The sequence below is a fragment of the Bos grunniens genome, chromosome 4 (assembly GCF_055505025.1).
Source record: "Bos grunniens cultivar Pamir isolate PY7600 chromosome 4, Bosgru_T2T1.0, whole genome shotgun sequence".
Classification (NCBI taxonomy): Eukaryota; Metazoa; Chordata; class Mammalia; order Artiodactyla; family Bovidae; genus Bos; species Bos grunniens.
Window position 1 is genome coordinate 2853112 of NC_141168.1, and position 24290 is coordinate 2877401.

The 24290-nt window shown below is 45.8% G+C and overlaps 1 protein-coding gene, 1 long non-coding RNA gene and 1 other non-coding gene across 16 annotated transcripts in view; 2 read left to right on the top strand and 1 right to left on the bottom strand.

Moving 5' to 3' along the window:
- RBM33 (RNA binding motif protein 33) overlaps positions 1-3306 on the bottom strand; it is a 111249-nt gene extending 107943 nt beyond the window's left edge. For 5 of the 14 annotated variants that reach the window (XR_015163071.1, XM_086398133.1, XM_086398132.1 and 2 more), the window contains exon 1: positions 2739-3306. Coding sequence is in view for 13 of the 14 variants with exons in the window: in XM_086398133.1 (XP_086254259.1) it covers positions 2739-2781 (43 nt within the window). In the remaining variant the exon portion in view is untranslated. The remainder of the gene's footprint in view (positions 1-2738) is intronic. The other 9 variants (XM_086398123.1, XM_086398122.1, XM_086398121.1 and 6 more) reach the window with 4 other exon arrangements.
- Positions 1177-22935, top strand: LOC147373387 (uncharacterized). Its single transcript, XR_015163083.1, has 2 exons — positions 1177-2383; positions 22661-22935. It is a non-coding gene; the product is annotated as an uncharacterized LOC147373387 (long non-coding RNA).
- On the top strand, positions 14698-14804 carry LOC147373388 (U6 spliceosomal RNA). Its single transcript, XR_015163300.1, has one exon. It is a non-coding gene; the product is annotated as a U6 spliceosomal RNA (small nuclear RNA).
- Positions 22936-24290: the final 1355 nt, after the last annotated feature.

Genomic DNA, 24290 nt, shown 5'->3' on the forward strand with positions numbered 1-24290 from the left:
CGTCAATATAAAAAATATTTTGGCGGGAGGGGGGAAGAGGGGGTCACCATTCCCTGGTGACCTAGTAGTTATGATTCTAGCCTTTAACTACCTTGATCTCAGGTTACCCCAGTCAGGTAACTGAGATCACACAAGCCATGAGAAGAAGCCAAAAAAAAAATTAAAGTGACATTTTTCACAAGGTAAAATTTTAAAGCTTCCATAATCAAAAGCTTAAAAAAACAAAAGGAATTGGCAACCCACTCCAGTATTCTTGGCGGGAAAATCCCACAGGCAGAGGAACCTGGTAGGCTACAGACCAGGAGGTGGCAGAGAGTTGGACACAACTGAGCGACTTCACTTTCACTTTTCATAGGGCAAGCCAAATTAAAAAAAAAGTCTATAATCCTAACATAATACACAAAGAATTCTTTAAAATGATAAGTCAACCACTCAATAAAAAAGACAAATTATATAAACAATTCACAGAAAAATAAATGTAATACATGAAAAGATGATTAATTTCAACAGATCTGGGAAATACAAATTACAACACTGAGGCTATTTTCCTGCCTAAACAAAGATTCTCAAAGCATGGGGCAACTGTCCTTTCATACAGTACCGTTGGAAAGATAAAGTGGTACCAGCTTTTTTGAGGATAACTTGAAAATAGCTACCAAAATTTAAAATATATGCAGCTTATTTCCACTTCGGGAGTTATCAAACCTCCAGAAATATTTGCTTCAGCACATCACGATTGTGTCTGTAGATGTTTAGTGCAGAATCTTCCACAGCAGTGAAAAAGGACATATAACTGAAATGTCCATCAATATGATATCGTTAATCAATAAATGGTGGAACCACATAACTCTCACCTACTAACACAGGAGAGATTGCCAAGACCTACTATTAAGTGAACAAAGCTAATTGGGGAACACTACATGACTCCATTCATACCATAAAAGGCAACACTGCTGTAAATGTGCAACTTACAAATGCACAGAAAAGGGTAGCTGCCAAGTATTTATTGAACATATACTACATGCCAGGAACCTGGAATACACAGCAGGTGTAACAGGCAGCATTACTTTCCTCAAGGGGCTTGCAGGCTACTGGGGAAGAGAGAGTAAAAAAAGAAGCGATCAGGTAACCAAATACAATCACAAACTCCACAAATGTTCGAGAAACAAGGTTGCCACAGAATAAGAAACAAGGTTGCAACAGAATAAAGATATCTGAGGGAGGCACATAAGCAAGAGATGGACATACTTGAGACACAAAGAAGAATGCTCAGGGAAGGCCTCCAGGAGCCTGAGACCTAGGGGATGAGGAGCTGGCTGACAGGAGTTGGCTGAGGCTGGGGGCTGAGCCATGCACGACTCAAACAAACCTTGGTAAGCAGCCTGGCTTTAGTCTAAGAACAATGGGAGAACAGATGTGCATGACAAAATGGAAGGGAAAACTCCAAATCATCAAGGATGAAGCCTAATCCTCTAAAACGGCAATTCTCAAAAACTTTCTGGATTCAAACTTATTAGAGGACATCACCCAGCTTTTATGTCAATTGCATTCATTGGTATTTGCCATTTTCAAAACATGAGAAACTTGAAAAAACATGCAAGCACACATTACATTAGCCATCAGTACGATAACGTCTTCACGTGTGATACATACAGCCTCTGGAAAACTCCTCTGCAGTCACGTGAAAGAGTGAAACATGCCAGGCTACATTAGTATTACTAATGAAAACAGTTTTGACCCAGGAGTATCCAGACTACCTACCTCTTGAAAATGATACAAAACTCCAGCAAGTAAACAATAAGTAAAGCAAATATTTTCAAACTCTAACTAGAAAGCCGGGGGGGGGGGGGGGGGGGGACCACGTGACAGAAAAAAGGCAGGCACAAATCATATTGCCTGAAGTCACATTTCAGCGCTGGTCTCTTAGGTTTTTCTATTTTGCCATAGGAACTCTTTGATACTTTGGCCAAAACTCCTAGACAGGATCGCTACAATGTAGTCTTAAATCAGCATTATTACTGAAGAGTATATAGCAGAATGGCCTAACGTTTCAATAATGAGAACTCCGCCCGAATGCAGGTGGTGTTCACCCTTTTCCACCTAAGGGTCCCCTTTATCAGAGTTTCCAAACAATCAGAAAACTCACTTCCAAGTGTTTTACTCATATTAAAAACAAACAAAAAACTTCAGTCAACAAAAATGTGATTTCAAGCAGAAAGTGATTTTGCCTGAAAAAATCAGGTGTGAGTTAGGTGCTCTGCCAAACTTATCTATGTTTGGAACACAAGACAAAAAACTGCCGTTTCTGCCCCAGTTCCACCCTCTGCAAGACGCTGACAAGCAAGCACTAATGGGTCCGGATTCAGACAACTGAGGAGTTCAGGTAAATTAGAGCAGTCGCGGGAGGTTCTTTTTTCAGACTCCTTACTCTCTGAAATGCCCCGCAAACACCTTCCCTCAGGTCCGTGCGCCTCAGCCAGGTCCAGTAAGGGGCTGGAAACCACGCCGAGCCCTCCCGAACGACCCCAGCGGGGCCGCGACCCTCCCGAGCGCGCCCGGCGGCGGGCGCTGTCCCCCCGGGCAGGCCGCCCGCCGCCTCAGGACAAGGACACCATAGACCCCGACCCCCCCGAGCCTCCCGGGGGCACTACGACGGCCGGGAGCGGCCCGCAGCCGCCCCCACCCCCCCCCCCCACGGCGCCGCCGCCGCCGCCTCCCGCGCGCGGCCGTTCATTTACCTCCGGCGCCCGCTCCTCCGCCCGCTCCCAGGGCGGCCGCCATGGTGCTCGCTGGGCCCGGCCTTCAGCCTCGCCCCACCAAGCCAGCTGGGGGGGGCCGCCGGGCCAGCCGGGGCCCGGGGACGCGCGGCGGGGGGCGGGGAGGACGGGGGACGGGGGCGGCTGGCCGGGCCTGGGTGCCGGAGGCGGCGCGGCCGGCGGGTGGGGGCCCTCCGGCCTGCTCCTCCGCAGGAAGAAAACAACAAACTATCGCAACATGGCGGACGGCTCGCCTGCCGCCGCTGTGCACGCCGGGATGATGGCGGCCGGGAGGCGCCGGCGCGGGCCCTTCCCGCCGGCCGCGGCGGCTCCTGGCCGCCCCCGGGGAAACAAAGGCCGAAGGTGGAAGGCAAACTCGCAAGCGGCCGCCTCGCTGGGCTTCCAGACAGCCCAGTGTTGAACGCGGGGGCCGGGGCGGTTGCCGGCCGTAGCGCGGCCCGAGCTCTGTCGTAAGGCGTTTTGCAGCAGTTGGCGCCGAGCTTTACGCCCGGCGGAAGTCCCGTTGGAAGTGGGAGAGGCCCAGCGCCCCGCTACGGGGCGGCAGCCGGGTTTCTGTGTTTGGACTGTGAGGCGCGGGCTGGGGGCGGAGTCACGGCGCTAGGGGCGGACGCGTGGGGCGAGGGCGGGCGGGGCGGCGCCCGGCTGGCGCTCTGCGGGCTGCGGGGCGGCGGCAGGTTCGCTGAGCGGGTGGGCCCTGAGACTGTTAGACTGCGCTGAACGAGAGCGCGAGAGGAGCGGGAAGGGTTGAGAGCGTGGTGCTAACGAGTGACAGAAAGGGCATCAGGGTGCGGAGGAGGCTGAGGGCTGCTGGGGGGAAGGCGTCTGAAGACGGCTTCTCACTCGGCGGGTGGGTGGGGTGAATGTAGCTAGGCCTTTAAGTACAGACGAGCTACTGACGTTGGTGCGAGAACAAGGAATGTGAGAAATATGGGGAAAGAAATGGGTCATTTTAGCTAGGAAGAGAAGGCCGAACATAGGCGCAGAGATGCCAAAGGACTTCATATGAATCCTCAAGCAGTACTCGTGGACGCTCTTAGGAGAAAAGAATGCTTTATGGTGGAAAAGCCTAGAAAACTCCGCCTTAACTGATGATAGTAAACGTTTTCCCGTAACGGAGTAAATCAGAATTTTGTGCCACCTGAAAGGATGCAACAGGAAGAAACAGTGTCACTCCGGTGGTAATCCAGTCGCAGATACGTAACTGAGTCTAACCTTGAAGAAATAAGGACAAAAAAAATTGAGGGACGTACCACAAAGGTCTTCCGAAGTGTTGGAAGTCACGCAAGTCAAGAAAAGACTGAGAAATTTTTTCAGATTGAAGAAAAAATAGACATGACAGCTGAATGCAATGCATGATTCTGAACTGGATCCTTCACGCTAATGAATATTATTGGAACAATTTGCAAAAATCAGTCTGGAAATAAGATGGGAGTTACGTAGCAGACTTCACTTCCTTATTTTGATGATTGCACGTACTATGCAGGAAGAAAGTGTTTGTTGGAAATACTATTACAGAGTCCACGTTTGTGTTTCTTGCTGCCTGGCAGGCCAATAAATCAAGAGGCAAGGTGTTGGGGCAAAGACTAACACTTGATTTGGAAAGCCTACAGACCCAAGAAGATGATGGACTAGTGTCCCAAAGAAGCATGTGTTAGAATTCAGGCTTCTTTTATATTAAAGGGAAGGAAGTGATGATTACAAACTAGAATCCTTTGTTCTTGCAGCTCTCTGCAAAGGTCTGGTTACAGTGTTTCTATAAACCACCCCAGCAAGACAAATGTTACTCTCTGTTCTGCCACTTTTTTATCTCTACACAAACGGCAAAGTGCTATACTGTTAAAGGTCAGATCCTTGAGAATGGGCTGTCCTGAATAGTTCAGGCTATAGGCAACATTCTTAACTACAGCAAAAACAATAGAATACAAAGATTAACAGAAACAGATCCGACATGGACTCAAGATTTTTTCTTCCTTCTTACAAAAGTACCTGATGGCACATCAAGTCAGGAACTTATTCTCAAATGGTTCAGAATAAAAGGGTTCTACTCTATATGAAACTTCTAGAAAATTCTAATTGCTTCAAAACAGTGTAGCACAACTAACACAACACTGTGAAGCAGTTGTACTCCAAGTTAAGGTTTAATGAGAGAACCAAAGAGTAGATTGTTTGTGATGATGGTCTCACAGGTATATACACATACCCAAACATATCAAATTGTATACATTGAGTTTATGTCATTTTTTTGTATATCAATTATAACTCAATAAAACTGCAAAAAAAATTCATTGTTGAAGTAAAAAATGCAAAACAGGAGTTAAACAGAAAAGAGACTTGAGAAAATTAAAGACAGGAAAAGATTTCCCAGAATATGCCACAAAAGTGGGGGATGGGGGTGGAGGGACAACATGAAGGAGAGGTTTGAACATTTGAAGCTTGGAATGAAAAAATCAAATTCATGAGAAATTGCATTGCAAAAAGTAGAGAAAAAAGAGAACGGAAAAGAGGCAATGTTTGACAAGAGATGGAAGATACAAACCCACAAATACAGGAGGCATAACAAATACAAGCAAGAAAAATAAAGCCACACCTAGACATATATGATGAAACTGAACAGCATCCACAAAGGCGATCTTAACACAGACATAAAGAAACTGCTTCTGGCCATGATGGAGACATAGGGACAGACTCCCCTCACTCCATAACTTGAAAAGACGCATTTGAAAAAACAAAATTGCTTTCCGACATTGGGCCACAGGCAGCACAAGCCTGTGGGCACTGAGAGAAAGGAAACTATATAATCGTCCAGCTTTCTGCCTGGAAACAGTTTCTGGACCATGAGGCAGGAGAGGACACTCAAATAAAACACAGCTGTCTTAAAGACTTGAGGAGACAGACCAGAATTTAGAGGGGCTAACATGGGACATTGTGGGGGGTGGTAGTGCAGATGATGCAGCAATGCTTAGGAAGAGCTCCAAGAATCCACACAGGGACACCTTGAATGTGCTGCTGCGTGGAGAAATCCCATGAATATCAACAGAGGACCAGAACAACCAGAAAGCTATCAACTGAACCGTTCTTGGAGCTCAGGCAGAGCTGGGCAACGTTTAAACTTCAACCACCCAGAGGGGGTAACCCTGGCTGACCACCCAGGACCTTCAGAAAGATCCAAGAAGGGTCCATGCATTAGAACTAGGACAAAGGAGCACTAGAATCTCCTAAAAAACAACTCTTGAAATGGTTTATGCCAATCAGCACATAATTTAATGGCCCACCAGAACAAACTTCAGTTTTCTTTAACAAAAAACCAACCTAGCCCTCAATAAAGTAAAATTCACAGAGGCCAGCATTTAAAGAAAAATTACTAACGAAAAGAAGAAGCAGGAATATATGACCAATACCAGGAGAAAAATTAATAAACAGAAACATACGTAACAGAGACAACAGAATTATCAGCCCAGGGATTTCTAAGACTTGATATAAATATGCTCAAGGGCTTAAGGTAAATGGGACCCTAATGAGGAAGGACAGAGAATATATGAAGTGGAACTTCTAGAGGTGAAAATGCGATATTTGAAATTAAATACTCAGTGGAGAACAACAAAAGCAGATTAGAAATTTCCAGTTTCATCTCAGATATACAGAGAGCTGCAAAGAACATCACTGCCAAGCTCATGACAATAAAAAATTACAAGCAATGGCAATTTTCTCAATCCATCAGAGAACCGAAGGGTTCCAAAGCAGCCGACGGAAAATGGAGACGCAGACATCTACAAGGAAGAACAGGACCTGGGCCTTTGCTTACCTGGAGCAGACAAGTCAAGGTATCTTAGAAGCTGGAACTAAGATTCAGCTAAAAATGTTCAGTGACATCTGAAGTCCACATGTGGGCTAACATGAGAGTATGAAGCCCCTCAGAGCTGCAGAGGCAGAAAGACCTGCACCATCCTGCAGGCTTCTTCTCCACGAACCACATCAGGCGTTGACCAGAAAGATAGGCAGAGTCCCGGGCACAGCCCTTGTGTGGGCTGAGAAAGGGAACAGCCACCACACACACCTACACACACACCTACACACACTCCTCTTCTTCCCCCGAAAATAAACTGTAATCTTCAGGGCAGAAAAGCAACAAAAGCGTGGCCTTGAGGAAATAGGGAACCCATTTTCACTGTGGGAAGGGGACAGAGAAAGAAAAAGCCCTAGCTTTTTTGGTTGTTGTTCAATCACGCTTCAGAAACATGTTTAAAATGTCGATCTGGACAGTGCTCATGGGCATCACAGCTGGCAGTGGCTGGCCTCCCAACCTTGTTACCGTCTTCCTTTGTTGTTTTAACAGAGAATGAAACGACACTCACAGGGCTCCCCCACTACCAAGCGGTCCACCCAGGAGACCTTCCAGTCTGATCCTTGCCCCACGTTGTGGAGAGCTTTGTGCAGTTACTGTACAGTATGAATAATGAAACTGAGATCTGTGTAAAAGCAGAAAGAAAAACAGTGCTCCTGGAAATGGGAATGTTACCTTTCTAAATTAATTCTTCTAGCCGCTTATAAATCGAACTCCTCTTTTCCTGCTGGTCCCTGTTACACCTTAGCTTTCAGTGTGAGTTCAACTCCCATCTTTTTTCTTGCTAACATTGTTTAATCTTTCCAAGTCCAAACGATTTGTGTTGTCTGAATACCCATCATCCTTACAGTCACTGTCCCATTGTGCCAACTGATAAGTAGTCATTTGGGTGTGCCCTCCTCACCTTCGGGGTTACCTTCCTGAGGGTGAAGGACCCATACATATTTCTAGCTTAGTTGCTTCCTGTTAACATTAGCTGCCCACCAGCCACCACGAGACGTGTGCAAGCATGGGGTGCGGCAGTGGAGGCACAAAAATGACCATGATGCTGCCCTGCCCCAGGGGTCCCCGTCTGGTGTCACCAACAGTTCTAGGCGGTTCACATAAGAACAGCCCAGTCCCAGGGTGAACGTATAAGACCAAATTATTAAAACACTTTCTTGTTGAAGGAAGTTAGACATCCATCCCCCTGTTGCAAAGCTGGCAATTAACTCTAATATCCTCAAGTACTGACTGCAGACTGGAAAAAGAAATATGGTCATTGTGTATTGCAACTGAAAATTGTTGTTTATCATTTTGACTAGTGACAAATCTTGTGAAGCCACGCCTGAGCCCTAAGCATTTTGAGCCCTGAGCCTTTTATGGTGTCTAACTGTGGAAAATTCTGAAAGAGATGGGAATACCAGACTACCTGACCTGCCTCTTGAGAAATCTGTATGCAGGTCAGGAAGCAACAGTTAGAACTGGACATGGAACAACAGACTGGTTCCAAATAGGAAACGGAGTATGCCCAGGCTGTATATTGTCACCCTGCTTATTTAACTTATATGCTGAGTACATCATGAGAAATGCTGGACTGGAAGAAGCACAAGCTTGAATCAAGATTGCCAGGAGAAATATCAATAACCTCAGATATGCAGATGACACCATCCTGATGGCAGAAAGTGAAGAGGAACTCAAAAGCCTCTTGATGAAGGTGAAAGGGGAGAGTGAAAAAACGTTGGCTTAAAGCTCAACATTCAGAAAACGAAGATCATGGCATCTGGTCCCATCACTTCATGGCAAATAGATGGGGAGACAGTGGAAACAGTGTCAGACTTTATTTTTGGGGGCTCCAAAATCACTGCAGATGGTGAATGCAGCCATGAAATTAAAAGACACTTGCTCCTTGCAAGAAAAATTATGACCAACCTAGACAGCATATTCAAAAGCAGAGACATTACTTTGCCAACAAAGGTCCGTCTAGTCAAGGCTATGGTTTTTCCTGTGGTCGTGTATGGATGTGAGAGTTGGACTGTGAAGAAGGCTGAGCGCCGAAGAATTGATGCTTTTGAACTGTGGTGTTGGAGAAGACTCTTGAGAGTCCCTTGGACTGCAAGGAGACCCAACCAGCCCATTCTGAGGGAGATCAGCCCTGGGATTTCTTTGGAAGGAATGACACTAAAGCTGAAACTCCAGTACTTTGGCCACCTCATGCGAAGAGTTGACTCATTGGAAAAGACTCTAATGCTGGGAGGGATTGGTGGCAGGAGGAGAAGGGGACGACAGAGGATGGGATGGCTGGATGGCATCACTGACTCGATGGACGTGAGTCTGAGTGAACTCCGGGAGTTGGTGATGGACAGGGAGGCCTGGCGTGCTGCGATTCATGGGGTCGCAAAGAGTCAGACACAACTGAGCGACTGAACTGAACTGAACCTGGCGGCAGGCACATGTCCGGACCTTCATTTCCTCCTTTATGCACAAAGGGCATTGAGAGCTGTACCAGGAGCACAAAAAATGTGCCACAAAATTCCTGTAGCTTCTGAAATGGAAGGAAGGGTCAGTGTCCTGCAAAGGGCTTAAAAAGGGCGGAACACTAGGCCCGTTCCAAGGTAATGGCACCCCACTCCAGCACTCTTGCCTGGAAAAGCCCATGGACGGAGGAGCCTGGTAGGCTGCAGTCCATGCGGTCGCGAAGAGTTGGACACAACTGAGTGACTTCCCTTTCACTTTTCACTTTCATGCATTGGAGAAGGAAATGGCAACCCACTCCACTGTTCTTACCTGGAGAATCCCAGGGATGGGGGAGCCTGGTGGGCTGCCATCTGTGGGGTCGCACAGAGTAGGACACGACTGAAGCGACTTAGCAGCAGCAGCAGCAGCAGCAGCAGAGAACAGAAGCCACTAGCACTGTCTCCCACGCCCTCTGTCTTCCATACTGCCCCCAGGGGTGGGCACTTAACCTGGGGGCATTCATCCTTCCACACAGCGAGGTTGGAACAAGGTGGCCTGAGAGATGCCAGTGACTGTGTCCTTCTGAGCCTTGGGCTCAGATGTGAAGGAAGAGGCAGGAATGACAGAGTCCAAAAATAACTACTCGCCACTTCAAAGTCAGGCTAATATAGTATGCAATGCAAAGGAAGGAATCTTCATCAGCAGAAAATGAAAGGAATGTAGATCGCTGCTTTGTGCACCATAGATAAACATTTACCAGCTATATAAAGCCTAAACAATCCTGTCCTAATGGCGTACCCCAAATGTTTGTTCAATTTTTCGTTCACCACCTGCCATTTATAAGCTACAACACTTAAGCGCTGGGAGGGAAGAGCAGTTTACGCTTCCTCTGGCCAGAAGGAGTTTTAAACAAGGCTAAACAGACCAGGGAGAAATCGATGTGAAGCAACAGAAAGCAGTGCCAGTAGCGGGGGAGGGAGAGACCTTCAGGGAACAGCAGCCTGTCTGGATCCAGGGCAACAGGTCCTGGTTTATGCTGTCACTGTATCTAAGAGCATACACTAAGCTATTGTTAATTTTCAAGCTCTCAGTATTGAATTAGGTCCCTAAGCACTTCAAAGATTTTTTTTTACAATAATCATTCATATATAAGATATCTTGTTTGAACTGAAAAATGCCTATAAAAAGGTTTTGCTGCTAGAAAGAGTGTTGACATTTAGAACATTATAGGACTGACTGTGGAGATGACCGAAGTGCATCCATCGGCAAAGAGTGTAAGTGAAAGTGTTAGCTGCTCAGTTGTGTCCCACTCTTTGCCACCCCGTGGACTGTAGCCCCCCAGGCTCCCTGTCCATGGACTTCTCCAGGCAGGAATACTAGAGTGGATTGACACTCCCTTCTCCAGGGGAACTTCCCAACCCAGGGATCAAATGCAGGTCTCCTGCTTTGCAGGCGAATTCTTTACTGTCTGAGCCACCGGGGAAGCCCTAAAAGCCACTAATAAATCTCTCTTATTGAACTACATTGGAAATTAGAAGGAAAAAAAATAATGCTTTGATAAATGTTTGTCTCATAGAATTATATTAATTCAGTGGGTAAATGATTTTTTTTGAAAAAGAATTAAAACAATAAAAACAAAAGCAGCTAGAGATTGGTAAACTAGAGCTCATTAAAATTTGAAACTGCTTCATTATCTAAAAATGTCACTTAAATGTGAAAAGACACTAGGAAAAATAAACTAGGAAAAAAATACTTGTGTATGACTAACAAAGTTTTAGTACCCAGAATACATACACACTAATTGGTAATAATAATAAAAACCAATAGCCCATTAGAAAAATGGGCAAAGGCTGACCTGGGTTCGATTCCTGGGTTGGGAATATACCCTGCAAGAGGGCTTGGCAACCCACTCCAGTATTCTTGCCTGGAGAATTCCATGGACAGAGGAGCCTAGCGGGCTACAGTCCCTGGGGTTGCAAGGAGTCAGTCGGACATGACTGAGCGGCTGAGCACATAAACGCACAGATGACAGATGAGAATGCTGAAATAGCTGATGACAATACAAGAAGCTGGGGAGCCTGACTGTGCAGGAGGCATACGCACTGAAGCCAGCTCACACCCACCAGATCGGTAGAGATTCAGAACGTAAACAGTACCAAGTGCTGGTGGTGCTGATGGAAGAATGAAGTAGAACAACCGCTCTTTAGAACGATTTGACAGTATCTGGTAAAGTTATTAATTAGTGAAGAAAAGAATATGCACTTCTACTCAGCAATATTCCCGCTGGTACACACCCGAAAGAGATGTTCACACATGTGCATTAAGAACCAGAACGTCTGTGGCGGATTCATTTTGATATTTGGCAAAACTAATACAATTATGTAAAGTTTAAAAATAAAATAAAATTAGAAAAAAAAAAAAGAATCCACCAAAAAAAAAAAAAACCAGAACGTGCTTGCAGCATTGCTGATTATAGCAAAAACCAACAGAACTCCCAAAAGAATAAAAACCCAAACAAGCACAGGGTCAAATGCATGTTTTTTCTTAATATATACGTTTTATTGACGTATGGTTGGCTTATCCTGTGACAGGTGCACAGCAAGGAGATTCAGTCATACATATCCACATATGCTATTTTTGAAAGTATTTTCCATTATAGGTGATTACTCAGAGAAGGCAATGGCACCCCACTCCAGTACTCTTGCCTGGAAAATCCCATGGATGGAGGAGCCTGGTAGGCTGCAGTCCATGCGGTCGCAAAGAGTTGGACACAACCGAGTGACTTCACTTTCACTTTTCACTTTCATGCATTGGAGAAGGAAATGGCAACCCACTCCAGTGTTCTTGCCTGGAGAATCCCAGGGACGGGGGAGCCTGGTGGCCTGCCATCTATGGGGTCCCACAGAGTCGGACACGACTGAAGCGACTTAGCAGCAGCAGCAGCAGCATAGGTGATTACAAGATATTGACTATAGTTCTCTGTGAAATGCACATTTTTTAAAAAGAATGCATGAATAGATTGTGATATACTCATGAAGTGAAAGTGGTTAACCACCGCTAGACATGCCAAAATGGAAAGACCTCAGATCAGAGAGTTGGACAAAAAAAGACTAAAATGTGTATATAGAGAAGACTTTCCTATAAAGCCAGGGTATAAAGACATGCACACGCGTGGCAGATATTCTGGGCGGGGGACGGGGCACAGGCTGCACAGTCACAGTGGAATTCCATGTGTTTTGTGCTGGGCGTGTTGCAGACTTCAGTCTCTGAAATGTATTGAATATCTGAACGATCACATCATAATAAATCAGGCTTTTTTCCCACTTGTATGATATATAATCTTCTGAATTCTCTGACTACTTTCTTCTTGCGATATTTTATTTTCCATTGAGCTGTTTTACTTGTAAACATTTGACATCATAAATATCAAAAGTCTCAGATTTACTAGTCTGAAATTTTTAACACTTGAAAATCAGGGTAATGTTCTACTAGAAATTGTTTTTTGAGTTAAATATAGAAACAGAATGAAGTCAGCTGCTGATTTTTCACCCAAATGCTGGTTTTTAAGGCTAATTTGTGATGTAACGGGTCAAAAAAGAGGTTTTATTGAATCAGAACTGCCTAAGAACATTCTCTAGGTTGGTTTGAGTTTTGTCGGATTCTTCCAGCTTATTTTTTAAACTAAAGATCTGTTCAGTGTTCTTCCAACTAAAAAGTAATCCCAAAAGAGGGCATTTAGCTTTTTCTCTGGGGAAAAATGATCAAAAAAATTAAGGTCCAAATATTTTTCCACCAGCAGAGTGTGCACCTACATACGTGCTGAGCACGTGTTGTGTGACTAGGTGTGAAATAGGCGCACCTGCATAGGTGCTAAGTGGGAAGTGGAGTGGAAACTTGTGTTCACGTGGAGATAGACAAATAGAAGACAGATGAGGAAATAAGGAATCAGAAGTTTGAGGGGTGGTGTGCAGAGCTCTATGGGAACAGGACACTCCAACCCAAACGGGGCGGCCAGGGAGGGGGAGCCAAGCTTTGCAGAAATCCCTGAGGATGGCGGATGAGGGGTTTGGGAGGGGTGGTTTTCATGCAGGAACAGATGGGGACAACGTCCTCATTCCTTGCTTCTGCGAACCAGTTGTTTTTAGTTTCCTCACTTATTTTCTAAAAATGTATTATTATTTTTAAACCATTTTAAAATATAGTTTACAATGTTGTGTTAGTTTCAGCCGTACAGCAAAGCGATTCATTATACATACACAAATATTCTTTTTCAGGTTCTTGTCCGTTATAGGGAATACCCAAGAATACCATTATAGGGTATTGCAAGATATGGTATATGGTTCCTTGTGCTGGACAGTAGGTGTGACCCAATTTGTTTTTAATGCTTAAAAATAATGTATTGAGAGAAGGAACTGAGGTCTTTATGATGGAGATCTGAGAGCGACCACTCAGCTTCTCGACTGGGGTTTGGAGCAGCCCTAAGAGGAGATGGCTGGATGGCATCACCGACTCAGTGGAGCTGAGTCTGAGTAGACTCCGGGAGTTGGTGATGGACAGGGAGGCCTGGCGTGCTGTGTGTGGTCCATGGGGTCTCGAAGAGTCAGACACGACTGAACGACTGAACTGAACTGAACTGAAGCTACTCTTCTCCCCCAAACCCCCACCCTACCCTTCCCCACCCCTCCCCGTCAGGGGCTGCCTTTGCCAGTCTTTGGGATTAGGGAGGGAGTGGCTTGGAGTGTATTTCTAGCCGCAAACAGTACTCTTCTTCAGCGGGATTCCAGCAAACGTAACTTTTGCCCACCTCTACATTTCTAGAGGGTTTTTTTGATATGTGTGTCCCATGTAGACTGACGCCTCAGGAAACTGCCCAGCTGGTCCACCCCTAGAGGCGTCCTCCAGGCTTCTCCACTGGTTCTCCCCTCTGTAGTTGACAGCTGCCTGGAGGGGGCTACTCCGGGACTATGGACGTGTACCGTCTCTATTCAAACCTTGCCTGTTCATCGATTCTTCTTGGGTGAATTCATTTTGAAGACATTGGGTGCTAAAGGATGCTTTTCTAACTCCACATTCTACATTTATCCCTTGTGACACTGCTGTAAGGAAGGGCTTTCACTACTGGCTCTTTATTTATTTATTTATGTCAGGACAGACTCAAGAAATCATATTCTATTCCATGGATCATAATCTATTATTATCCTGACTCATCCTGCTCGAATTGTCACAGACTTGGCCATTTGAAAACCCTTCAGGTTGTACCCCGTGTCCTCTCGCCTTGAGCTTCAGAGTACGTCACGCCCACCCCTGAGTCCCTGTGTTGAAACCCTACCCAGCATCGTGGTGATGTTAGGAGACGAGACTTTGAGGGCCGATTGGGTTTAGGTAAGGTCGTGAGCATGGATCCCTCACGACAGGTCAGCATTCTCAGGATACTGGAGCTCAGGCCACGTACCCTCTGCCACGTGAGCATGCGGCAAGAAGGCGGCCGTCTGACCGCCAGAAGAGGGTCCTCGTCAAGAACCTGTGCGGCCAGATTTTGATCTTGGACATCCAGCCTCCAGAACCCAGAGAAATAAATGTTTTCTTCAAGCTGCCCAGTCGGGCGGTACTTTATCATAGCAGTCCACTCTGTTAAGATAGCGAGTGCTCGCTTCGGCAGCACATATACTAAAATTGGAACGATACAGAGAAGATTAGCATGGCCCCTGTGCAAGGATGACACGCAAATTCGTGAAGCGTTCCATATTTTTGGAGCACATGTATACCTGTGATGGATTCATTTTGATATTTGGCAAAACTAATACAATTATGTAAAGTTTAAAAATAAAATAAAATTAAAAAAAAAAAAAAGATAGCGAGGTGAGCCAGAGAACGCTAGTCTTAGTTCTTTCCTTGTCCCACCTCTTCTGTGTTGCTTTGTTATTTGTTTGGAACACACCTTTTGGTTCTCTTGTTTGTTCGCATCTCATGGGAAGTCTCCCTCCATTCTTACTGATTGATGTGACATTAACTTGGTTCTAACCCCAAGCCTGCTAAGGGCATAATCAGCAGAGTATCGCTTTCCATCCCTGACACCCCTCCATATCCCCCATCTTTTGCACCCCATACTCATCATCCTCTGCAATGGTCTCTGACTTCCCTTTTCTGGGTTTCTACTTTGCAACAGACAACTTGCATGTTTCTTTATTCTTAGTTCTCAGATAAAAGGATCTCCACATATAGACACACACACACCATTTCCCTCTTTCTCGTGGGCTGGCACTCTGTGTTATTTAGCATCTGGGGCTTGTCAGCAGCGCTGACACCTACCCCTTGGGTAGGTAACGGCCTGGGGTCCGCTCCTTCGGCTGTTTTCGCTGGACACTCACCTCGATCGTTGTCCCTGTCGGGTCGTGTTGGAGCACAGAGGATGCTCTGAGATGGGAAAGCTGCAGTTGGCAGTTTGCTGGCTGGACCATTAACATGTGGTTGCTCCAAACAGGGGAGTAAATGCTCCAGAAGAAATCCCTTTATCTTTGAAGTTCTCCTGTGGAATGATAGAAACAGATGGGTGCTAGTCAGTGCCACGGACGTCCTCACTCTCTGCCCGACCTGGATATGCAATTTCACGATTCCATGCAGTTCACACAGCTCTCAGCCCACAGGCCGTGAGCCCTGCTGAAATGTAAAACCGTGAGCATGGATACAAAGTCTTCAAAGGAAGGATGAAGGGAGACGGTTACTGCGGCTGCCCTAAGCACTCTGAAAGTGTCCCTCAGGGAAGTCCAAGGCCCCAGGGCTGGGGTCTGGTGAGCGGAGGGAGGCAGGAAGCCCACACCGCCTCAGGGGGCACTCCTCCATCACCCCACGTGGAGAGCTTGCCCTCAGGGAGTTTAGAATAGCTGCGCCTCGGGGGTGAGCCAATGCTGGTCTGGGCCCCCAGGTGGCCCTGAGGTGTGAAGACGGGCGGGGATGTCCAGGAAAAGTCTGTTCAGACTTGAAGCCCAGGTGTCAGCTCAGCTGGTAGCGGGAACTGAAGCGACCTGCAGTCTCCCAGGGCTTCCCTGACAGCCCACTTGGTGAAGAATCCACCTGCAATGCAGGAGACCCTGGTTCGATTCCTGGATGGGGAAGTTCTGCTGGAGCAGGGATAGGCTACCCACTCCACTATTCTTGGGCTTCCCTGGTGGCTCAGCTGGTAAAGAATCTACCAAGGGCCCAGGCAGCCTGGCGGCAGGGCTGCTCCCCAGGCCAGAGAGCATGGGGGGCCACCTTCCCACCCTCCTGCACATCTCGGACAAGGGAGGACAGGAGATCCAGGCCACCTCTTGTGGGCTCACGGGAGTTTACAAGCACTGGCCTTCTTTGAATAGTTCCTTCTCAATTTTATTTGACCTCGTTGTAGATTTTTTTTTTTTTTTTGCAAAAAATACGATTATTTGTTTTTCCCTTTTTTCTTTATTTTTTAAAAATTAATTTATTTTTTAATTGAAAGATGATTGCTTTACAGAATTTTGTTTTCTGTCAAACCTAAACATGAATCAGCCACAGGTATACACATATCCCCTCCGTTTTGAACCTCCCTCCCATCCCCCTCCCCATCCCACCCCTCTAGGTTGATACAGAGCCCCTGTTTGAGTTTCCTGAGCCAGACAGCAAATTCTCGTTGGCTATCTATGTTACATATGGTAATGTGAGTTTCCATGTTACTCTTTCCAGACATCTCACCCTCTCTTCCTCTCTCCACATTATTTTTATTTTAAAGAAGTAGCAGTTGGAATCAAATTGTACTCAGTGAAATAGTACACCCAGGAAACCAGATCAGTACACAGGGCTTCACTTGGACTGGCCCATGGCCTTAAACAAACTGTCCCTGCTCTCTGCCCCCTTTCTCGCCTTTAGGGTGAGTGATAACATGCTGGTCTCTGGGGCTGTGGAGAGGAGTAAATGAGTTACTGCGTTAGGTGGTGCTCGGCATTGGGCGCATATTAACCAGCCTGCAGCCTGATTACTCCTCCGCCATGGCCACCACTTCGGTTGCCATCGTGACTCAGCATTGCCAGCAGCACGCGCACAGTCGGGGTTAGTCAGATGGCGTGCTGGTAACCGCAAAGTCCAAACAGCTAGTTAGTGGGGGCTGGGGCTTATCTACAGCACAAACTCCTGGCCCCGGCCCTTAGACACTCTACGTCAGCGGGTCTGGGGTGAGCCCTGGAACCTGCCTTTTTGGTGAGTGTGATGAGTGGTTCTGCTCCAGGCCCGCCCTCTGAGAAGCATCCTGTCGGCCTGAGCCTGGGGGTCGGGGGCACGGGTGGGAGCAGAGCCACGTGCCTGGCTTCTCTTCATCGACTAGATACGATGTGAAGCGTCTACCTGCCCATTCTAATCTGTAGAGAATACTCAAGAAACTCTGTCAGCACCCGCTGAGTATCTTCCAGATGCTGCTTTATTCCAGGCGTTTGTGAAGAGACAGAAAGACCCCAGCCCTTCTGGAGTTATGGTCTAACTTGGATAAACAGACAATAAGCAACACATAAATGTACTAAATAGTGAGGGTGACATGATGGGACGTGAAGAGCAGGGCAAGCCTGACTGAGGTGTGGCTGCAGCTCTCAACCAGTAATCAGGGAGGGCCTCACTGAGGCGACACTGCGGCCGAGGCTTGGAGGAGGTGAGGGCCTAGTCACGGGACATCTGGAGGAAGATACTTCAGGCAGAAGGAAGAGCCAGTGCAAAGGCCCTGCGACACTGCGGCCGAGGCTTGGAGGAGGCGAGGGCCTAGTCACGGGACATCTGGAGGAAGATACTTCAGGCAGAAGGAAGAGCCAGTGCAAAGGCCCTGCGACACTGCGGCCGAGGCTTGGAGGAGGAGAGGGCCTAGTCAGGGGACATCTGGGGGAAGATGCTTCAGGCGGAAGGAAGAGCCGGTGCGAAGGCCCTGAGGCAGGATGGTGCATGGAGGTGTGAGGACCAGTGACATGGTCCTGTGGTTGAAGCAGCCTTGGTGCTAGTCACAGGGATAGGAAATGAGGGTCTAAGAGGTAAGGACTTTTTTTTTTTTAATACAGTTTTTAACTTTTAAGAAATATTCAGTTCACACACATAGTTAAAAGACCTTCAGTCTTTCCCCTACAAAAGTTGTTAATGAGACTAAAGCGTGGACTTCCCAGGTGGCTCTAGTAGTAAAGAATCTGCGTGGAACAAAAAAAATCTACCTGCAACGCAGGAGACCCAAGAGATGAGGGTTTGATCTCTGGGTCAGGAAGATCCTCTGGAGGAGGGCATGACAACTCACTCCAGAATTCTTCCCTGGAGAATCCCATGGACAGAGGAGTCTGGTGGGCTACAGTCCATGGGCTTACGAAGAGTTAGACACGACTGAAGCAACTTGGCATGCGTGCAAAGGATGGGTAGCCAAGCTCACTAGGGGTGTTTTTCAAAGCATGCTCACTTCTTAGCAGTGGGTGACGAAGTCGGCTTAGTGGGTCATGAGCAGTACTTGAAAAATGTAACCGGTCCTTTAGTATAGAACAGAATGCAAACCATCAGCGAGTGCTGAACCTAGCTAAATAGCTATTTCGTGAAAGTTTTGTTTTCTGTGTCACAGAAAGTTAAGGAAACCGAGGCATTTGATATGTGAGTTTTGAATCTTATTGACTCAAATCTCTGCTCCAGCTACTGAATAAAATTAATTAGTGATCAAACTGTCCCTCTTTCCAAAAATCCATGCATAGCTTCAGGAAATACCCTTGCTGTCACTCAGCAAAGGAAAAGCAAGGAGCACTTCAGCTTTCTGGAGATGAACCGGCCAGATGGGGGCGGATAGCTGGGAGGGGAAGGGCGCCACCTGCAGGCAGCGTGCCTCACCTCATCAGACTGCTTACCGGACCTGTCTTCTAAGTTAAAGGGGGTCATTCCAAGCCAAACCAAACCTGTCAGTCCTGAAGGAAATCAACCCTGAATCGTCATTGGAAGGACTGAAGCTGAAACTGAAGCTCCAATACTTTGGCTACCTGATGCAAAGAGCTGACTCACTGGAAAAGACCCTGATGTTGGGAGAGATTGAAGGCGGGGGGAGAAGGGGATGACAGAGGGTGAGATGGCTGGATAGAATCACCCACTCATTGGACATGAGTTTGAGCAAACTCTGAGGGATAGTGAAGGACAGAGAAGCCTGGCGTGCGGCAGTTCATAGCGTCACAAAGAGTCGGACATGACTTAGTGACTGAACATTTGAAGCTCAGTGGGCTTTAGTGAGATGGGGATCAGTAATACGACAGAGATGAATGTGCTTTAAGTACTACCAATACAAATTGGTGGCTGGGTTAAATCGTGAGCCGCTGCAGCTGCTGACCTTCAACACTCCTTGAAAGGAGTTCAGAGTGGAGATCAGGAATGAGGTGTTCTGTACTCTGGGAAAAACAGGCCGAACAGGTCTTTGGATATTTAGATACTTTCAGGAGGTTTTATGAATCCAGTTCTTGCATCTCCTCGTGTCTAGAAAAGCGCTAAAATGCGTCCTGGTGACATCTGCTGCTTATGACCAGCAGAGACTTCTTGCAAAACATCTGTGCTTCCCTGTGGGCTCTCCCGTCGCCCAAATCACGCATATACTGGCCTCCGCCCGCCTCCGTGGAGCAGCTGCTTGGAGCTCTCTGAGGTGCTGTCTCCCAGGCCAGAGTCCTCGTTCTGCCCCAAGTAAAACTTAACACACAACTCTCATGTTATGCACTTTTTTCAGTTGACAGTACAATCGCTATTGCCAAAAGGTAAAATAGAATATTAAAAAATTAATGAAATTAGCAATTATGAAATCTTGTTTTTATAGTGGTAAAATATACAAAACATAATTTTCCATTGTAAGCATTTTCAAATGTACAGTAGCATTAAGTACATTCGTATTGTTATGCAACCATCAGCACTATCCGTGTCCAGAACCTGTCATCTTCACCCAAATGATGAAAGTTTATTCATAAGAATAAAGAGCAAAATTCACTGCTTTTAGTGTACAAGTCTCTGAGTTCTTACAAACGCATAGAATTACCTAACCACCACCTCAGTCAGATATAGAGTAGTTAAAATCTCCCCAAATTCCTTCCTGTTCTTTTTCAGTCATGCCTTTCCCAACCACAGTCCTTGGAAACAACTGATGTGCTTTTTACATTTTATTTTGCCCTTTCTAGTTGTTGTTTTTCAGTCAATAAGTTGTGTCGGACTCTGCAGCCCCATGGATGGCAGCACGTCAGGTGCCCCTGTCCTCCACTACCTCCTGAAGTTTGCTCAAATTCATGTCCATTAAGTTGGTGAAGCTATCCAACCCTCTCATCCTCTGCTGTCCCCTTCTCCTTTTGCCTTCTATCTTTCCCAGCATCAGGGTCTTTTCCAATAGATTGACTCTTCGCATCAAATGGCCAACGTACTGGAGCTTCATCTTCAGCATCAGTCCGTCCAATGAATATTCAGGGTTGATTTCCTTTAGGATTGATTCATTTGATCTGCTTACAGTCTAAGGGAAGTCTCAAGAGTCTTCTCCAGCACCACAGTTTGAAAACATCAATTCTTCGGTGCTCAGCCTTCTTTGTGACCCAACTCCCACATCTGTACATGACTACTGGAAAAGCCATAGCTTTGACTATATGGACTTTTGTTGACAAAGGTCCCAGGTCCATAACATTCCAGAATGTTATGTGAAAGGAGTCACATGCATGGCATTATGCAATGAGTAGCCTCCTGGGTCTCATCGCACACTGCAGGGAGAGTCTCATGCACAGAATGGCATCATGCAATGAGTAGCCTCCTAAGTCTCATCGCACACTGCAGGGAGAGTCTCATGCACAGCTGAAAGGACCATTGTGGGCAGGATTCCACTGGAAAGATGGGCCTGGCTGCTTATGCATCCCACAGCTTATCTGAGTTGTTTTCAGTGGTGGGTGATTAGAAATAAAGCACTGTCAACATTCGCAAACAGGTTTTTGAGTGAACATAAGCTTCACTTTCCTTGAATAAATAGGAGTGACATTTCTGGATAATATGAGGGATATACATCTACTTGTAAGACACTGCCAAGCGGGCTTCCAAAGCAACCATGCCGTTCTGCATTCACATCCGCAGGGCAAATGGTTAAAGCTTTAACCATTCCGATGAATGTGCCGTGGTGTTTCGTTCTGGTCTGTCTGAACCCCCTACTCTGACTTAGGGCACTGAACTCTTGTCCCATGCTTGAGTGCCGCCCGTGTATCTTCATTCAGACTATTTCCCTGTTTTACGTTTGGGTGGTTTGTTTCTCATTATTGAGTTTTGAGAATTCTTTTCATGTCATGAAAGCAAATTTCTATCACATGTGTGTTTTAAAAATATTTCCTCCCAAGTCAGTGGCTTGTTTTTTCATAATCATTAGTATCTTTCAAAAAGCATAGGTTTTAAAGTCTGATGAAGTCCAGTTTATCAGTCATTTCCCTTTTATGGTTATGGTTTTGGGGTTTTACATAATCTTTGCCTAGCCAAAGCTGCAAAGATTTTCTTCTGTGTTTTCTTCTAGATAGATGTTTTATGATTTTAGGTCTTCCATTTAAGTCTCTGATCCATTTTGAGTTCATTTTTATTATGATGCAAGTTATGGGTCAGGGTCCATATTTCTTTTTCTCTCATGAGACTTCTATTTGTTTTTTATTGAGGTATAGTTATTTACAATATTTTGTTTCAGATCTACAACACAGTGATTCACAATTTTTAAAGATTATATTCCATTTGCCATTATTATAAAATATCCCCTGTGCTGTACGAAACATCCTCACAGCTTATTTATTTTATCCATAGTAGTGTATCCCTCTTATCACTGAAAGGATACATAGTCAGTATACTATTGACTAAGTCTAGATAATCGTATGGCTATTTTGCAACCTAGTTATCGATTCTGTTGGTGATATTTAGAATGTGTCCTGTGTTTTTCTGGAATGAACAACTTCCTCTGTGTATCTTTGGGTTTGAGAGTCTTTCCTTCAGTTAGAGTCCCAGAAAGATTGGCTCTCATACAATACTTGTGATTAACACATTTTTGTGTGTAATAACTTGACTGGTAAATCATGACATCTAGGCTTGGCTTTCATTCATATTTGATTGCTGTTGAGGTTAAGTGTATCTTCCAGTGTTCACATCCCTTCATAATGACCTCTTTCATGATTTGTCTGTTAGTCTTTTTTACCTCTAAGGCAGTATCTCTATTAGTAGGCATTCAATGGCATATTCACCTTTAGATGGGAACCATCACAAGGTCTTGACAGCCTGACACCTGTCTCCATTTAGTATAATGTGCCAAAGAGACAAGGAAAATGTATTTCTATCAATCTTTGCGTTGTTGGCCTCTTGATTTCTTGAAAAATAGGAAAAACAAAGGAGCATTTTTGACCTTTGAATTTTCAATTACTATGCCAAGCTTTCAAGACAATTAAGACATAAATATTCTTTGTACAAGATCTTGTCCTTAATCCATGATTGATACCTTGTGCTGAAATAGCATAGGTGATGTACAAAAGCATCATCTCAGAGAACACAAATGCTAATAAAAGATCGATTGTCAAATATGTTTAGAAAGAAAACAACAAAGAGAGAACATAATTTGTCTTCTCAGGTGTCCTGACAAGACCGCTGCAGCTGCCTCGCGCCACCTGGATTTCCCTCTCGGTGACCATCACGTGGGAGCCGTGGTGCCCACCCCCACCAGCGGCTGTCAGAGCAGCATGTGGACAGCTCCCCAAGAAAGGACCTGTGTTTAGAACATGGGATGAAGTTGCGTTTGAAGCCTGTTTCATATGTCTGGGTAATATGTAAGACATTTGATAAACATTAGTGGTTAAAGATAGCCAGTTAATTAACAATTGAGTAAATTCTCCAAAGCCAACCAGATCCATAGTCTGCTTCTCTTATTTCATGTCTAAACATTGTAACCACTTTGCCCATGGTGGTAGTCACAGAGGAGGAGATCTAAGGATCTTGTTGACTTTATATAGCAGGTCCTTGAATAGTCCTTTAGAAAATGCTGAGTAATTTAGACTCCTAAAGGAGTCATCTCATTAAATGCTGTGCACTTGCTCTTTTCTATTTACTCAAAAGGAAACACGGATGGGGAGCAGGTGAGCTCAAACCAGGCCATGCAGGATATTCTGCTTTAGGGAAACAAGATTGCCCGTGCACCCCAAATGCAAGAGGTGATAGTTTAAAATTAGACCTTGACTGATTGCACTACAAAGGAATTTTTCAGTTTGGAAAAGTATACTTTGTATTTTTTAAGTATCAGCTCTTTTTGTTCATTTAAAAATAGCTGAGTTGACACATTTTCCATATCATTCATATTTTTCCAGCCCACCACCACCAGTATCTTAAAAGGACTTAGAAACACAAAATTGTATCAACTCTGTGTTCTCTTGTATCGGTGCATAAGCTTTGCACTTGTGCCCTAGTGAGACAGTGGAGCAAATGCAGACACATTGTAGCTGTCAATTCTGCCTGAAATGCCACTTCTCAGTTTATTTGCTTTGTAGTATTTGGTGATCGATGCCCGTTTTTCTTTTCCTCTCCAGTCAACACAATTTTATTCATTTATTTATTGTTTTTGCTCTTAAGTTTCCTGCTGGGAGAGCATTGGGGCTGATATGCGAGAGCAAAACAAACCCGTTTAGGCCACTTAAGCAACGCATTATGCTTGTCACAGCTAAAGTCTGTGAACCAGCTAATCATCTGCAATTTAGAAAGATATGCCTGTTTAGACACCCAAGTTCCCAACCTAATAGCTATTTCGTCTAGAGATATCTCTCGTTAGGAGCTCCCAGTCCATCAAATGGATGTTAAAAGAAGACAGAAATGAGCCCTGGGAACCCAAGCGTCAACACAAGTCTCAGTGTTGCAGGGTTTATGCTTTTTCAGCCCAGGAGGAGCCCTGTCCACCAGTTAAGACTGGTCGCCAGTTATGCCAGGGACCCCAAGACGCAGGTGTCCGCCCAGCTGCCCCATGGCAATGGGTTCCCGTGGGTCCACCGTCATGGAGCTGAAAAAGCCCCGAAGCTGGATGCGTCTCGTGACTGCTCTCTGGCACATCCATCCGAGCGAGGACCAAGAGACCAACGTGGCACAGCTGGCATAGAGGGAGGGCTTGGCGATGGAGGGGTGCTCACGGCTGATGGTGAGTCTCGGGACTCCTGCCTGCCTGGTGTGGCGAAAGAGCGTCTCCCGCCTTCTGGAGAGGAGGCGCTGACTGGCGACTC